This window comes from Python bivittatus, unplaced genomic scaffold, assembly GCF_059951505.1.
Source record: "Python bivittatus isolate LINGU-HERP-01145 unplaced genomic scaffold, Pbiv_v1 ctg000350_np1212, whole genome shotgun sequence".
Classification (NCBI taxonomy): domain Eukaryota; kingdom Metazoa; phylum Chordata; class Lepidosauria; order Squamata; family Pythonidae; genus Python; species Python bivittatus.
Window position 1 is genome coordinate 386256 of NW_028277074.1, and position 18278 is coordinate 404533.

The following is an 18278-nucleotide window of genomic DNA, read 5'->3' on the forward strand; positions in this document are numbered from 1 at the left end:
AACAAGTTTATAAAAGGTGTTTTTTCTTTCTTTCAGATAAAATAGCTATTTAGAAGAAAAACTTTCAAAATGAAAACTATTGAAGTCCTTTCAAGAAATCAGTCTGAGAAGCATTACGTTCCAGGTCAACAGGCTGTGCCTGATTTAGAACTCACTTGTCTGCTTCCAAATGTATCAAGCTTTAAGACACAAATTAAAACATTTACCAGGTCAGTGCAAAGTAAAGCTTCAAGCTGGAAACAGGAGAAACAGGAGAATATTTCTGGCCCAAAATAAATTCACATTATGAAAAATATTAGGCATATGCTTGGGATAGAAGCAAACCGGCATTAGACTATTGGGAAGAATACAGACTGAGCCACTAAAAGGGCACCTTGTTACTTTAGATGCCCAGTGTCTGGCTGTGCTCTATAATGTTGGAAGTTATCAATGCAACTGGTATGCATCACTATGTGTTTAAACTATTTAGAATTGTTTAGCTGTAAGGCAAGGATGCATAAACTGCCCTCCCTGTCCCCCAAGACTTGCATATGTGCTCCCAAAGCCATTCCTAAAACTGCCATCTAATTGTTTTTTTTAAAGAAAACAGAAAAAGGAAATATTAAATATGTGAGAAGTAATCATATTAACTTTATTTCACTTATATCAATTTAGTTCTTGTACAGAACCACAGGACTCCATTCAAAGCCAGGTGCACCCTCAACCTGATCAACACTCTGCATTCATCTAAAGAATGTAAAACAGGAGTTAAAATATGATAAAATTATTTAAGCTTTCAAATGATTCTCCATTGCAGGAATATGGTCATACTTCCAACCTAGCAAGTAGCTTATGGATAGATTGATTCATTTGGTAAGTGTGCCATCTAGCACAATATTATGCGGTTAAATATGTCTGTATACTTGAAAGAATGTGCCCTTTATCTCTGGAAACACAAAAATCTTGTAAAGAATGTTTACTACTTACGCTTGTGGCTGCTAATTTGGGCATGTCAAGCAATTTATCAAGGAATGATTTAATTTATATTTTATTAAATTTATATCCTGCTTTTCTTCCAGGAACCAAATACATCATACACAGCACTCTCAAAAAATTTACTCTACAGTAACAACTTGGCAGGTTTTGCTAAGTGACCAATTCCAAGCTACTCAATAAGCTTCCTTGACTGAGAGTGGACTTGAATCTGGCCCAAGTCCTAGTTCATCACAACCACATTACACTGGCTTTCTATTTCAGCTGGCTTTCTTCAAAAGCTGCACTTGAAGACCAATAGATGACTTCTGGAATGGTGAAGAGATTTGTAGGAATATTGTTCATTGGGACATGATATCCTTGTAATCACTTCAAGGATTTATCTTTCTATCTTCACTTTGCTACTATGTTGGCACAATCGATGTAATAATTTTGAACATTCCCATTCATAGGAATTAGTTTTTTTTTTTTTAAATACACTGGGCTTGGTTCTCTGATTACCCTAAACTATTACAGTTAAAAACCATTCACAGGCATACATGCCTAAACACACACATATACAATCCATTTTTCTCCACTACAACTGAAAAATTCTATTCTATGAGAAAGTATATTGTAGGTGAATTACAGGCTTTAACTTAGCAGCATATTAACTTTTTAATATATACTCAAATTGGGAGTATTAAAAATCCTTTTTAGATTTTGACTTCAAGGGAACAAGAGAAAGGCAGTAATTACACCTTTTGATTCATTTGGGTTTAAATGTGGCCATATTACATGTTTATTTTTCACAGGAAATGATAGGGCTGATGTACAATCTTTTGAGTGTCAGTGAAAATTCTATTTTTCAACAATCATTGTAAATGAAGTTAGAGCTCCTATAGTTTTATTATTAGACATTTCTATATAGTTTTTTCAAATGACCAAGGATAAAAGATGTAACACTGACATTACAGGAGAATACAGGCATACCTGGCTTCTTACATTACTTGCAATTTCCACTAAACTGAATCCAATCTTTTGCAATGTTTACCATTGCTTTGGCCTGCCAAAAGCTTCACTGGATGCTGAAATACCACCAAACAATATAAATTCTATATATTGTATCTCTCTCCCTCAATTATATGGGATCTGAAAAGACTGGAAGGTCCACACACTCATTTGGATGTCTCTATTCTTGTATTACATAACACATTAAGTTAAGCAGGTCGGTGAAAGATATATGGTGAACCATGCCCAAAATATAATATAAATGCCAATTTCCTTCAGCAAAAATGTATTTCATATGTTACACTGTAAAAGAAGATAGGAAAAACAACCATCTCAAGCTTAGGTTTGTATTCAGATTACCCTGTTTCAAGTCAACAATTTCAAACAGTTTCTGAAATGGAAATGGGAAGTTATAAGGCAGTGTTTCTCAACTTGACAACTTTAAGATGTGTGGACTTCAATGCCCAGAATCCTCCAGCTAGCATGTTGAGGTCCACACATCTTAAACTTGCCAAGGTTGAGAAACACTGATCTAGGAGACAAAACTGAAATCACTTTTGGAATTATTCTAGGTTTAATTACAGCAATTCATTGAAAAACTTGATTTGGCTTGTGCTTCAAAAGATCACTAGCAACTTAAGATAGAAAGTTATGTCCAAGAATACAGACATAACATAATAAGTTGATCTGGGGAATGAATAAACATTTAAGGTAATAATGTATATTAATTAAAAGCCTTGTAAAATTGGTTGCTATAGAAGCAATAGGATTCAATAACAGCATGGAAGCTTTAAAGTTCGGTTAAAATGATCCTGTCCCCAAAGCTGTGATGCTTCAGAGAATAATTATCCACACAGGAAATTAACCAAATACTACTTTCCAAAAGACAGGATAATAATTCACCTGACCACTGATAATATAATTCACTATGATGGATCTATTTCACATATCTAGCAGTATTAAGGCATACAGAACCTTTCATTAAGCTTACCATGGAACAAAAGTCTAATTTTAATCCCATACCTTTTGGATTTTGAATAATTATACCAAAAAGGATTTATATTTCCAGGTCATTATCATGCAATATTGTATATTTTAATTTTGTAAGTTAATCATATTGATCTTGAAGCTTAATAACCACATGTCAGAGAAAAGCTACCCAGTGTTGCTGGTCAAAATCCCTTTAAAATAGACCAGAAACAAGGCAACATGTTACACATTCATTTTTTTTTTCTTTTTGCTTTCCGTAAATAGCAAAGATTTACCAGAAAAATAAAATCAGTAGTGAAGGCCTCATTTTTCTTGCATTTTATTTGAGCAGAAATGCAAAAAGCTTTTAAAGCTCCTTGAAAAATAAAAATGGAGAGTGCATTTATATATGTATAAAAAGTAACTGACTTAGTAAATGGGGCACATCAGTATAAAGACAACTCGAAATGCCTCACAATAGAAAATATGAACAAGACCACAGGACTATCAGCTTGAAAATTGTCATTTACCATCTTGTAAACATGAAAAAAACATTTCACAGATTAAAAGTTCATGGGAAGTAAACTTCTTTAAATTATTTGTCAGTTCAACCCTGATTCAAAAAATATGGCTAGCAAAAATACAGATTTAATTCACTTATATCTTGAATGGAGCAGTTCATCTTATCCTGAAAAACTGCTCCAATTCATTCTTTGAAGATTTATCCAGGAAAAAAAAAAACATCTCTCTTGAATCCCATCTCACAATTGTACAATATTTCTCATGTTTACACATACACATATATGGAGAAATAGGCTTGCTGCAAGGTTTTCCATACTACTATAGATTGAGTCGTGGGGAAACTGATGGAGGAAAGCAAGCAAATTCTCTTAGAATGCTCCGTGCTACATCAAGATTATTCAGGGCTATTTCAAGGGCCCGCTTCACTTCTTCAAAAGAATAGCCTTCTCCCATAAGTTTTGCAATCTTTGCATCGACATTTTCTATAGATGTATTATGTGCCTTCCTATGGTGTATTTCTGGAGCAGTCCTACGAGGAAGTGGTTTTGGAGGTCTGGCTGGTGCTTGCGAACCATCTACATAAAAAGAAAAAACAAAAAGAATGGCCAATTGATATTGAAAAAGAAAAAATATTCCTGGTTAATTCAAAGTCATTGGTTCTATCCAATTTTATCACTATTAAAGCTAACTGCAGAATTTGAACTGGATTGTGGATTCAGAAATATTTAAACTCTGCACAGATAGAAGCAAAATAGTTATTTGTTTTGTTTGGTACAAGAACAAGCCCTACTATAAGCCACTGAACATTATACAAGAGAAATATAATTAAAACTAATGCATCTTAAACTTAACTGATTTCATCAAGCAAATAGTTTCTATGAATAGAACTCTGTTTAGTTGAAGACCTTCATGTTTATGATTCCTGTTATAGCAATGTTTATCTTTTTGATATGCAGTTGCAAAAAATACTATAAAGTATTATTGGAATTTATGAAAATAAGGGATGGCATTTTAAAACATAATTTAATAAATACAAATGAAAATGAATATCTCAAAAATAATTACATATCAGCTGACCTTCCATTCTTAAGGTTTTTTGATTGAATTCATTCCAATATATTAACTAGAATGAAAGACAGTAAGGATCCTTATTAGCTTCCTTTCTCCTTCCAGGAATGATTCTTAGTTTTATTTTTATTATTTTTTTTAATACTAATTCCACACTCTCAGCTATGGGGTCCCTTGCTTATTGGCCATACAATTTTCAACATGGATTAGTGTTGTTATTTATGCTATTACATGATATCTTAATCATACATATGTGTTGGATTATTTTAGTTATCAGCTGTGGTTGCCATGATAAAAATAATTCATTCCTACTGAAATTAATTTTTAAAAATCCTTATTCCATCAAATGGCTACACCAATTCTGATCATAAAATAGGCTTATGGGTAAAAAAATGAATAAATTCCCCATGAACATCATCTACTGAATCTAAATCTATTTTAGAAAAAATATTTTCAGTTATCCTATGATTTAGTACAGAAATTTTCATTTAATTTGGCTTCAGTGGAAATCATTGATACAAAGACCCATAATTAATAGATAGGAATTCTGTATATAATGCATACCAAATTATGGTTATAACTAGTAAATAATACAGAGTCTTTGGTGCTCTCTGAGCTTAGCTGTTTGCTTGGAAGCAAACAACGAAGCTCAGAGAGCATCAAGGACTCCATAGTTCAACCCTGAGCTATATATATTCTCTTCTGTTGGAGTAAATAATGCATATAGTTTATGCATAGCCAATATATCAAGGATACCAACGTCTGTATTAAAAAGATACTTGAATGTTTTGACTTGTACAAAACAAACGTGTGAACATATTACATAAAGCTGATGAAACTGAATTTTGGATAAATAACTCTATTACTATTACTACTACTACTAGCATTAGAATATCTTTGAATTTGCTCCCCAAATTGTAAACTATTAGTAATAACTCACTATGCAAACTAAAGCAATATATTGTAACAGCAGCTTCAAGATAACTTTTTCACTCCCACTATTAGACTAGAACCTCAAAACCCTGGGGCAGGTCTTATTACAAAGCAAAACATGTTGAAGTCAAATTTAAACTCATAGACTTAATAAGTTTAGGTACATAAGGAGTTTCTACTGTTCCTACAAGTGCACTGAGAATTATCTGTTGCCTCTTTTTAAAACAGTTACCACAGCTTAAAGGCTTTCCGCCTACAGCTATCCAATAGTGTTGCATCCTAATAAAATTCAGTTTATTGCCACACAAACAACAAAAAACTTGAAGGATAGGACTTGGTCTAACTTATGCCTCTCTCACAGACTCTAGCTGGATGAGAGAAGTTAAAATTGCTTCTCCTGAACTTGAGATAGTTTTGGTTCAGCAGACATTCATACAGAGAATATCCACAGAATCTGAACATAGGAATGTTCTGCTCATATTTTTTCTTGAAATTTTTAAAAATCTGTAATTTTTTCCAGTATAAGTTCAGCTTTACTTACTTTTTACAGTTTTCTCAGGAGCTCTGGGCAATGAAATGGGTCAGGACAGCTAAATGTAAGACACGACATGAGGCCAACTGGGTATTCCTTAATTTACTCAATTCTATATTCCAAAGTAGCTATCCAGCAGAGTTTAGAATGGTCAAGACTTATCATCATCTCCCCCAGAAAACTATACTGGGGCCTCAAAGACCACTGTAATAGATTTCCAAGTCATTTCAAGGATAAAATTGCTGGAATGCTATTTTTGACATACCGCACCTCAGATGTCCAGTCTAATGGCTTAAATGTACAGGAATGCTTTCAGGTTTTGAGGCTTCAGATCATAGACAAGACACTTTACTTGCATAGCCTTATACTCTCATAACACCTCCATATTTTAGTTTATTAGTTAGGGGACTGACTAGATGACTCCAAGGCAATTATAACTGCACCTTTCCACCACAAACCTTAAAGGAGACAGTAGTCTATTCCTAAAAAGTTCTCCCTGGACCCCCAAGGTTACGCCCATTACCACCCAATTACAAGTACCCCTTTCTTCCTAGAAATATAGATCACAGAATCAAAGTTGTAAGGTGTCTTTTGGGCCATCAAGTCCAACTATCTTGTCAAGAATACAATTTAAAGCTTCTCATAAAGATGGCTGTCCAGCCTCTGTGTGTGCAACATGCTTGGTAAGGTAGTAATTGGATAGCTGCAGATGTTTTCAAGTGACGTGATTTTAACCCTTTTCTGGGCTTAGGCCTGGATTTGAGAATTAGTGAATCAGATGCCCTTCTGCAGGACAGATATAAATGGAATGTGATTCTACTGATGTTTTGATGTCTACGTAGATTAATACTGTCAAACACAGTATTCCCTTGGCTTGTCTCTGTGAATTGAAGGCACTGTGCTAAAATGATTCTGCTTCTACTTGCCCAGAGTTGAGTGACTACCTCTCCATCCTGGCAACTATGTTGTGGGGTACCTCAAGGCATTATTTTGTCCTCAGTGATATTTAATATCTATATGAAATTGCTGTGGGAGGTCATCTGGAGTTTGGGGGCTAGTAATGATCAGTATGTTGATGACACTCAGCTCAAGTTCTCTGTAACCTCTGAATCAGGAGAGGTATATTCTGAACCAGGACATAGCAATGGGGTGGGTAACAGCCAGTAAACTGAGTCTGTATCTTCATAAAATTTTAGGGTGGGTGTTTCCACATGAGAATTTCAGTAATCTGTTTGCTCTAAAAAGGATACTCCTACATACATTATTACCAGTGAAGCCTAGTGACATATTTCCAGTTTTGTTAAGTGTATTAATTATATCTTTTCATGGATAGGGACAGCTCAGCTATATTTGTTTAGGCAGGGGTAACTTCATGTTTAGATTACTGTAATATGTTCTATGAGGGCATCCTTGTGGTTGATCTGAAAGGAGAAGCTGACACAAAATGTGGCATAGCCAGGTTGCTAAGTATGTCACATTATGCTTCTGCTGAAGCAATTGCCCTGGTTTCCAATTAAGTATTAGGTCAGGTTGAAGATTCTGCTTTTTACATATAAGGTCCTAAATAATGTGGGATACCTAACAGATCATTTTTACTGTTACAGACCTGATTGATTGGTAAGATCATCAGAGGAGGTTCTGCTGCGTGTGCCGAGACTGACTGAGTGTCATCTTGCGGTTACTCGCAGACAAGCCTTTTCTGTGATGGTGCCTGTACCCTGGAATGCTCGCCCACCTGAAATTCATGAGGCACCTACTGTTACATCTTCTAGGTACCTTGTGCCAGGACTTCCTTCTATGAATATTGGATATATTGTTTTGCTTTGTTTAACAGGCTTTTACTTTGTTTTTATTGTTGTATTTTAATCCTTTTGATTGTAAACAAGTTCAGTATCTGACTGTATGAGAAGCACTACAGAAACATTAGAAATACATCACGAGTTTGCATATTTCAACACACTGAATTATGGATTTTTTCTTGGTAGTAACTGTGTTGGTTTCTTCTTTTTTTAAGCTAGTAGTGAACATCTAGATTCTAATACCACAAAGTCACTATGCTTATCAGAGTTACAAATCACTATAACCAAGACTGACTCCCAGCAGTTTATAGCACAATTAAAAAGAGAAGCACAGAATAAAATCCAGAAATGAAAATAATGAACAATAACATTCAACAGCACACAACCCTGATGCCAACTCCAAACCAGGAACAATAGTTAAGCCCTGCCTTGTAAAAAGATTAAAGGGTTAATAGAAACTGAAATGCTAGAGGGGAGGCTGTTTCATAAGATGGGGCCCACCACAGAAAAACACTGCTTCTGAGCCTTCACCTCTCCTACTTCTAGTATTTGGGAAACTGAGCATTTCCAGTACAAGTATATAGCACCGGCTAGCTCTATGTAAGGAAGTAGTCCTGAAGGTACCAGGGAACTAAGCCATATGGGACTTTGTACCTGGAAACCTATTGTAAGCCTAAGAGTTAAGTGACATCCTATTCAGAATTAAGAATTTAAAATGATGTAACTGCAAAATAAGAGGGCAAGCAGAAATAATTTTTTTTCACATAACTGAAAACAAGCTCATCTCTATCTCCCTTATACTCCAGCTTAGGCTTACCATAATAAAGCTTCATCAAGAAGAAAACATAGTAACATTATGGGAAATCAAAAATGATATTTCCCCAGTGTACATACATCCTTGAGAGATCCACATTGCTCCCACCTCAATGACTTTCTGAAAACTGTTAAAAACCTGGTTGTTCTCCCAGGCCTTGGGATAGGATGGTTGTGGAATCCCTATGGTTGGGGGGAGGAGGGGTTGTGATATTATGTTTTGTGATATTGAGTTTCCAGCCAGTGATGTTTTTTGATATATGTTCTTTTTAATTGTAAGCTATCCAGAGTCATTGAGGAGTCAGGCAGCCTAGAAATTGAATTAAATAAATAATGTTGTCTAACATTTCTTAGCATATAACCAGTATATGCACTGATTATTTTGTGAAATGGAGAAGTCACACAATTGGCTAATATAATTTATTTATTTACAGAACTTTTATCGCCACTACCTCATACAATGACCCTAGGAGGCTCACACAATCCATTAAAACATAGTTAAAACATACCCTTCTCCCCAGGTGCCAGACCAAACAACCTTACAGCTCAACCCCCAGCCTAGCCCAATGCTTGTAGGAAGAGCCAGGTCTTCACAGCCCTCTGGGAGGCTAAAAGGGTAGGGATCCCTTGGATCTCAGGTGGGAAGCTGTTCCAAAGGACTGGGGTAGCCACTGAGAAGGCACGCCTCCGAGGTCCCATCAGATGGCAACATTTAAGGGAGGAGATCTGGAGTTTGCCCACCCTATCTAACCTAGTAGAACAGGCAGGACAGAGGCAGTCCCACAAGTAATTGGCCCTGTGCCATGTAGGCCTTTAAAGGTGAAAGCCAATACCTTGAATTGCACCCAGAAAGCAACTGGAAGCCAGCGTAGCTCATGCAGCAGTGGTGTTACTCAGGTGAACCATAGGACACGACACCCAAAACTGCACGTAACACTGCATTCTGGACCAGTTGCAGCTTCTGGATTGTTTTCAAGGGCAGCCTCATGTAGAGAGCACTGCAATAATCCAAGCGGGAGGTAACTAAGGCATGGGACATTAATGGCGCTGCTAGAACACAGTGTGTCTTATAATTATTTTGATGTCCTAAATCACACATTCTTCACTTTTAATTGTATTATATGTTCTGAAAGATTTAATCTGAAAGATTAAGGCAACAAATTCATCTTTCTGGAATAATGCAGGAAGATGCCAGAGAAACAATCCTGCAATTTTATTCCTGCATATTGGGTTTTAATTACCTGAAGAAGATGGCAGTTGGTCATAATCCTGGGATGTTCTGTGGGTCTTCATATTTTCACCAGTTGATCTTCTAACGGGTGGTAAAGGAATTGAGCCATTTGTAGGATCAAAGAAAAGATCTATGAAATGAAAAATACAGATCTTTCTGTATAAGTTCTGTTCAAATTGACATTAAAAGAATTTGAAAATAAAGCACACACACACACACACACACACACACACACACACAAGAGATTAATGGTGTAATACATTACATTTTAAATTCATCAAGACGAATTACAAGGTCCCCCTCATGCAAAGGACTCCCTTCTCATGCAGATTTCACCTTTCCTTACTTACTTACTGTGTTAATCAGAGACATTATGGTTAATACTAACCAGCGTTTCTTTCAATTATGATTTCAGATGATGGTTACAATGTAGTGTGCTACACGATCATATTGTTGAGATATGCTGTCAAGAAGTTGCAGAAAACTTGAGGTATACTATGGAGAAGATGTGCTCCAGAAATCTTACAGATTTAGTTTTCATTAAATCTTTCTATCCACTGGTTTATGGCTATTGCTCCCCATTTGTCTGCTATGTTTTGCTCCAACTATATTTTGTAAACTTTAAGTTAGATCCACAGTAAAAAGCCACCCATGCAACACAGCTTCTCAGGGCTTTCTTGTGGCCTTTTGAAAGACTTCTAGAATGAGTGGGATATTTCTTCTTCAGTGGGAGTAAAAAAGATTACTCTAAGTGAAGATACCTTGCATGAAGGGAGTTTCAAACCAAAGGTTATTGGCAAAAAGTTAGTAAACACAGGCATGCTATACCTGCTCTCCTTCACCAAAGGAGAAGAATTATATTTAACGGATAAAAATTATCATATATAAATGCAATTATCTTTTTGTAACAATGAATGGAACTTTTCAATCACTGAAGCAGTAGCTATTTCAAAATGAAATACTTTGACAATGAATTATTGTGCAAGCTAGGGGTACACATTTCCAGACCCATTAATATTAAATACAGTTACTATGATTACTCTCTAATCATGTTTTTAATTTTCCTATCATGCCCCTTTGTAATTTGAGAACCTTTGGAAGTCTCTGACCTAAGTACCCCTAAAGACTTTCAAGGATCTCATGTAAACAGCTCTAACAGTTGTAGATCCTTCAGTCAGCTACATTAATAGTCTGCAGCAGAGGAAAAGCAGAGAGCAGTAGCCTCAGATCTTCCCGTTTTTGAATTGCCAACTATGCTTCCTGCCTCTCCCTCTATGAATGTGTTTAGGTAGTTCCTATGCTAATTTTTATGAACCGTACTAATTTTTATAAAATTACTAATTTTATAAAGGTACTAATTTTTATAAACTATTCTGGATGCTGCTTTGGCTAAAGCAAAATTGCTTCAAACCAAATAAACAATTGGCCTACACCATGAAAGTCAATGAGTAGTGGTTGTCTCCACTGAGTGTTATCTCACTGTTTCACCATATAATTAAAGCTTGATTCTGAAATAAATTTACACTCTTTATTAAACATATGTTTAATAACTTTGAATAAAACATTCTGGCATAGGATTCAACTGTAACTATCCAATATACTTTTAAATAATACTCATTACATTTCTTGAATTCAATATAAAAGATGGTCATACTAGACTATTTGACAAACAAAAACTACTTTTTACTTAATTTTTTTAGAGTAATTTTATTAAAGACTACAATTACAACAGTAAAAACCAATACAAACTTAAAAAAGAAAAGAAAAAGAAAAGAAGAAAAGGTGCAGAAAAGAAAAATAGAAAGAGAAATAGAAAAGAAAAAAATAAGAGTATAGTAACAAAAAAGAAAAGAAATATATAAAGAAGTTAATTTGCCCTTCAAGTATAAACAATTTTAGTAACTTATCACCTTCTCTTAAAATACAACAAATGGTCTCTTCTTCCCATACCCCATCTCTTATCTATAAATAAATCCATAAAACCTTGTCATTTCAGTCCTGATGTCAGCAAAAGTCCATTAAGGGTTACTAGAGACAACAACATATCTATTTTAACCTTGATCAAATAAGCCAACTTTATATTCCTTCCTTTTACTTCTAACAATCTTGATCTGTAGTCCCATCAAATAATGTCCTAGAACTTGATTTCTTTTCATTTTTATTTGTCCCTTTTCACAAAATTCTTCAAAACTTTAACAAGCCACCTTTGTAAGTCCAATATAGGAAAATTATCCAGGTCACTCTCTTGGTATGTTTTTTGTATATCCCTTTTAATTATCAAGATATCAGCCGGTTTCTTTTGTATGTCTAGCGTAGCAACTTTTTCCATGTAATTCTTTTCACCTGTCATTTTTAAATCCACTTTCAAATCAGTCTCAATCTTGTCAGGTAAAACTTGTTCCTCTTCCATAGCATCTTTTAAACACAGTCTATCTACAGATAGTCCTAGCTTAACTACCGCAATTGAGACTGGAATTTAGGTTGCTAAGCGATGCAGTCCTTAAGCAAATAATCCTGTGACTGGACCCAAATTCACCTTTTTTGCAGCTGTCATTAACTGAATTACTGTGGTTAAGTGAATCACACGGCCATTACGTAAATCACACGGGCATTAAGTGAATCACATGGTTCCCCATTGATTTTGCTTGCCAGGAGCTGGCTGGGAAGGTCGCAAATGGGAATCACGTGACCCTGGGATGCTGCAAGTGTGAGTTGGTTGCCAGCACCCAGATCACAATCACGTGACTGCAGGGGAGTTGCAACGGTCATAACTTCAGGCACCGGTCTTAAGTTACTTTTTTTTACTATCATCGTAACTTTGAGCAATTGGTAAAATGGTCATTAAGTGAAGACTACATGTATAGAGGAAGACACTCTTAAATTAACTTCTGGGTCCACTGTTCAATAATGTCCTTCAATACATCCAATGTTAAAATATTTTGCTTCATTCTGTATTGTAAGCTGAATTTAAGTGTTCTTAATTGTAATCTTTAGTTACCTCTAGTTCCCTCTAGTGACCAATTTTTAAAGTCTTATCTTATTTAAAAAAAAAAAGCAATTCAAAACAAAAGCATTTTCCCCCAGGAAGGATTGTTTATAATTAATTTCAAAATCTTACCTCAAATTTAGCTGGACCCTTAGTCCATTTGTAACTTTCTAAAATCAAAGTTTTAATCACCTTTTTGCTATTTATTCAAAAAAAAATTTTTTTAAGTCCTTAAACTTGTATTTAAAACTTCTTTCACTAAGGTTTGAAGGAAACTCACCCAGTGCTATAAAACCTGTCAATCCAAAGGTTCCTAATAGCTGAAAAGCAGTTAACAAGCAATTTCCGAAACTGGTTAGAAAAGGAAGTATGTGAACTTAGTGTCCTTTCAAAGGCGCCGACCGCAGTTTGAGCAAGATGACTATTCCTTGTGTCCCAGAGCTTTAAACCTGCTGGAGACTGCTGTCTTGTGTCTCTTCACAAGGAGCAGCTATCTGGAGCACTTGTGAGCGATCTCAAGTCCTCTCCTTGTTCAGAGAGGAATTATTGAAGAGATGGTTTACTCGCTGGCTCTTCATACCACTGTGTTTGTTGGCTCTGCTTTTTGCAGAGCCATCTTCAGTCCACCATTTCTGCCCCGGAAGCCAGAACTCCAAACAAAAACTATTTTTTAATTTGCAGATCGTTATATCATGAATAATATATATTTAGGCAATGCAGGAAATTAATTTTCTTATTTTTCTATATAATTTCATAACATTTTTCCATTTTATAGTGCATAGTTACAAGTATGCTGAGAAGTAGCTGAAAATTTGAGGACATTTTTTCTCCCTAACTAAATCTCTATTGTACATTAAAATCATTTTCACCGTCAGTATCATCATCTCTTACCAGCAGGAGGGAGGTACAGTTCATGTCCAGACAGAGGTCTGTTTCCTGCAACAAGTGGCCTTGATTGCTCAATGAAGCTATGGCGTGCAGGGGGTGGTGGAGGTGGAGGAAGGGAAGATGGCGGATTGTCAGACAACTCTTCACCTGCATTGACAGAGAATTTATTATATAAACCCATTTTCATTAATAAGTCCTTCTCCAAAAGTTTATCTAGCAGTACAGCGGCTTCAGTAAGGACACTGTAAACTTTACTTCTAACTAATTTAAACTTCTTTTGATTTCCCTAAATCCCTTGCTATTCCTTTTCTATGGCTTTAGCAAGTTGGGAAAGCAAAATGGCTAATTCAGCAAAGATTAATCTACATACATATTGGTCAATGAACCCTTAGCTCCTTTCCAAGTTATAAAATTATTAAAGTCTGTTTGGGAGATGCACTGGTTGCTTCCTTGACCTCTTTAACAATCTTCTTGACTGAGGCTATAGTCGATAAAAAGTTGCAAGCACAGAGATTTTCAGCTGTTGGCAGCAGCAGTATTTTGGGCTTCAAGCAGCCAACTTGGTTTTTATCAGGATATCTGTGGATACAGAATCATCATGGACTCAGCACTGAGTACGAATTCAGACTGAGGAAAATTGTTTCGCTGGCAATTTTCCTCTCAGGCTCCCTTCTGGGTACAATACTTTTTGGAGGAAAGACAATTGGTGCTATCTCGGTTCAGTTACTTGAGATCCATATTTCAGGATTTCAGTCTAGACTTGTCCCTTTGCAGGATTCAAACTGTTTAGTAGCTAAATGAATTTGGGGGGAACAAATTTTCATTAGATCAGTTCTTAATTAAATTCCATGGGTATTCTGACTGAAATCATGGAAGTAAAATATCTTTAGCTAAGAAAGGCATAATAAAGGACTTTTACTTCCCCATCTCTGTGTCAAATGTGGTTTTTTTTTGGGGGGGGGGGCAGGGCGCTAGGGTGGAATTTTCAAATACTTCCAGTTCAGTATTTTCTTCACCCTATGATGAGTATACACTTTGAATCTGTGTCCAGACTCAACATTTTTGCTAGTAGAAACACCATGTGTTTTCATCTGCAAGGTATTTATCCTTCCTTTGTCCAAATCAATAATATACAACACTGTCGGAACCTACAATCACTACCACATTTTATGTTTCTTTTCCCTGAATCAGGTTTATAAAGCTATTCAGGCTCTCCCATAGCTGACCTAAGACACAGCCCCAACATCAACCATAGTTTTTGGAGGCCATTCCACAAAATAAAAGTAAAGTTTATGGCTAGAGAAAAGTTGCTCATCCCTGTTTTAGGTTAAGATACAAATAAATAATTTATACAACAAAATATCCTAGTCTTTTTTTTTTTTTTTGGTCCAAAGTAAAAATACTAAAAAAATTAAAAAGGATTATGAATTGCTTTAGGAATAACAGCCAGGCCAATCCAGCCAACTCCAGAAAAATATGTCCAGGTGATATTGTTGATCTAGTTTTTTGGGACAGTTAGATCTCCCCCACCCCCAAACTTTTGGAATATAAATAAAAACAGATCACAGAATTTTTCTGCAGTATTATAAGTCATGCTGATATATTTCTGATAATCTGAGATGGAATTTAATTCATTTTGATTTTGAATAAAATGTCCACATCTAGCTAAATTTATATGCAGAAGACAAATGCATAAAATTGGACAAAAATATTAGCACTGCTTAATCTAATACCACTAGATATTAATACATCAAATAGATTATATTATCATCATTTACAGTAAAAGGTATTAGTAACTTGAACTAGATATATATAGAATACACCCATAAAAATCAATGAGGCTTCAGTCATTCAATACTGACTTAGTGTAGGATTTCAGATTTAGCCTACATATAGCTTTGTTTGAAGGACTTAGTATAAAGAACTTGCTGCACTGGAGAGAAAAAGAGAATATATAACCTGGAGGGTGCACCAGCAAGTCATAATCAGAAGAAGTTCTATTGAGTACAGATGCATGTTTCAAATTTTCCCTCAAAGGAGGTCGCACAGGTGGCAAAGGTACTGGCATGGTAGACTCAAAGGCTTCTCCTAAATAACAAACATTTAAAATACCTTAATTCTTTTAAAAAGTAAAGTTTTAAAAATAGCATGTTAATTTTTCCCCTTTAAACATGTACTACTCATACCTGTATCAGGATATTTCAATTTTTTCATCTCAGAGGAAGTATTGTGCATTTCATTAGTTATTCCAGAGCACTGACCATTCTCAAATACACTGAAAGCAAACATAAAAACTGGAGTTTTAATCACAAGGAAGTCACATGAAATTAGATGCAAAAAGGAAATGCAAAATGAAGATACTTAAGATGGTACTAAGAAATAATTTAACTTCAGACAAGTTCTTCCCCCCTGCCCCCATCTTTAATGACTATCAAATGTTTTAATTTTTAATAAAAGACATTATCTTCTAGCACCAACTGCACATCAACTGAATAAATAGAGGCAGTTCAGAATTAACTCAAACCAAATAAATTTTAATGAAATAATTGACAATTATAATTTACTTCATACTGCTTCTATAAAGAGAAATAAATTTATAAATTCTTAGTTAAAGAATGAATCATTCTTGCTAAATTAAAAAGGTATTAATACAACCTTGGTAAGAAAATAATCTCATCCAAGGACAAAAATCTGTCAGCCAGAACTAACTAACTGTTTGTCTGTGTACACTGCTGAAATAATATATTAAAAAAGTGATGTTCCATTAAGATATTTTAACTATATTAAAAGCTGAGATACTAGGAATTATATTATGAGGAAGTACAAGCCAGCAAAAAAGTGTATTCTTTATACCGTAAAAAACAAACGAAAACTAAGAACACTGTAAATAATGCCTAACAGTCTAAAAATTTAGCAGATAGGGACTGGTACCTGATACCAAGTATTTTAAATTCTGTGCAAAGAGATAATTTTAGAATTATAATCATGATTAACATCAATAAAATATAAAACTAAATTGAATGTCATACCAAATGGTTGCTCTAGCATCATCTTCAAATAACCTTACCGAATATGAGGCTTTATATTATGGCAATGAAGTGATTGTGAAGGCAAAGAAACAGGATGGGATGAAGGAATCTTGTACTCATCATCTTCTACATGCTCTCTTGATTTTTCAGGAAAGGAATTTATAACAGCAACAGAAGACCTCAAGAGAAAAGTACACCAAATCCAGATGAGTTTTTGTTGGTACAGAAAATAAATATATCAATCACTGCGTTTACAAATGGATTGAATTATATTTTTCTGTTTTATTGCCACAACAAAGCCAAATATAGAGTAGGTATGTACAGTTTAATGAGACACAAATGTGTTCCACTTCCTTGTGGAGGTTGTGCACTTTGCTCTCTTCTGTCTTTTTCCACACACCAAGGAGACGCTCAGAAACTTCCAGTTTTGATTAACTGCAGCTTGTTCTACAAAACAAGCTCAGATGTCCCAATAGAGACACAAAGCAAAACTTAAAAAGTTTAAGTCATATTATGTTATTTCAAAGAAACCAGAAGAACTGAATATAAAATTAAGGAATCGTTTTATTTTAAACTTTTAGACTCTATACTGCATTTCAGAAAACAATTATTCCACTGAAATAATTCACTGAATTAACAATTCATTGATAATTTATAATGAAAATTATCATTAAAATATACAAGATGCTATAAGTCTATTTCCATAAGCTCCAAAGAGAATGACTTTTTCCCAACTCTGGGAGCCCAACCTCTGAAGATAATTTTAGGAACTTTCACTAATTATGTATGGATTCAGAGAGATATTTTAAAAGCAGGCATTTAAGAAGTTTGGATCATATTACAGTCCTCAAAAGATTCTGATTATACTTGCAAACACCTTAATGTATATGGCTTGTTTAGTGAAACCTGTCTATGTCCATTTTGTTAGCTTTAGGACAATTAAAAGTGGATGCAATGGAGGAAAAAAGGCCCAATGCGAAGGAATGGAAGAGAAACTAGCTTCAAGCAACTGTAATTTGGGGGGAAAATCATAAGAGAGGGAAGCCTTCCAAAGCAGGCTTTTAAGTGTCCATTTTCACTACTACGCAATTTGTACTACACAAATAGTAGGAGGTGTTTCAAAGCAGATATTACTTAAAAAATCAACCTATATAAAGTCTAACCATGAGGAAGGTGGCTTTTTAAGTTAATTTCTTGAATAAGAAGTACATAACATTCTGTGAAACATAAGGTTTATAATGTATTGTCGAAGGCTTTCACGGCCGGCATACGATGGCTGGTGTGGGTCTTCCGGGCTGTGTGGCCGTGTTCTTGAAGTTTTGTTTCCTAACGTTTCACCAGCACCTGTGACCGGCATCTTCAGAGTGCAGGAGCACAGACAGGAGCAGTTCTATCTGTGCCCAGGGTGATGTGACCCTTCTGTGGGTATTTATAGAGATCTGAGGGGGGGGAAGGGGGGATTGGGTGTGTGTGTGGGAGGTTGAGTTACTGAGTGGCTGCTTGTTTTGGTGTCAGCATCTGTGTGCATCTTCCTGGGGATTAGGGA

The 18278-nt window shown here is 35.3% G+C and overlaps 1 protein-coding gene across 3 annotated transcripts in view; it reads right to left on the bottom strand.

The window, feature by feature from the left end:
* Positions 1-3661: 3661 nt before the first annotated feature.
* CBLB (Cbl proto-oncogene B) overlaps positions 3662-18278 on the bottom strand; it is a 91038-nt gene continuing 76421 nt past the window's right edge. For 2 of the 3 annotated variants that reach the window (XM_088144470.1, XM_088144471.1), the window contains 6 exons: positions 16771-16911; positions 15890-15978; positions 15663-15791; positions 13707-13850; positions 9840-9959; positions 3662-4028 (listed from right to left, as the gene is read on the bottom strand). In XM_088144470.1, coding sequence (XP_088000596.1) covers positions 3772-4028; positions 9840-9959; positions 13707-13850; positions 15663-15791; positions 15890-15978; positions 16771-16911 — 880 coding nt within the window. In that variant the 3' untranslated portion in view covers positions 3662-3771. Of the gene's footprint in view, positions 4029-7592; positions 7722-9839; positions 9960-13706; positions 13851-15662; positions 15792-15889; positions 15979-16770; positions 16912-18278 lie in introns of all 3 variants that reach the window. The other variant, XR_015796734.1, reaches the window with a different exon arrangement.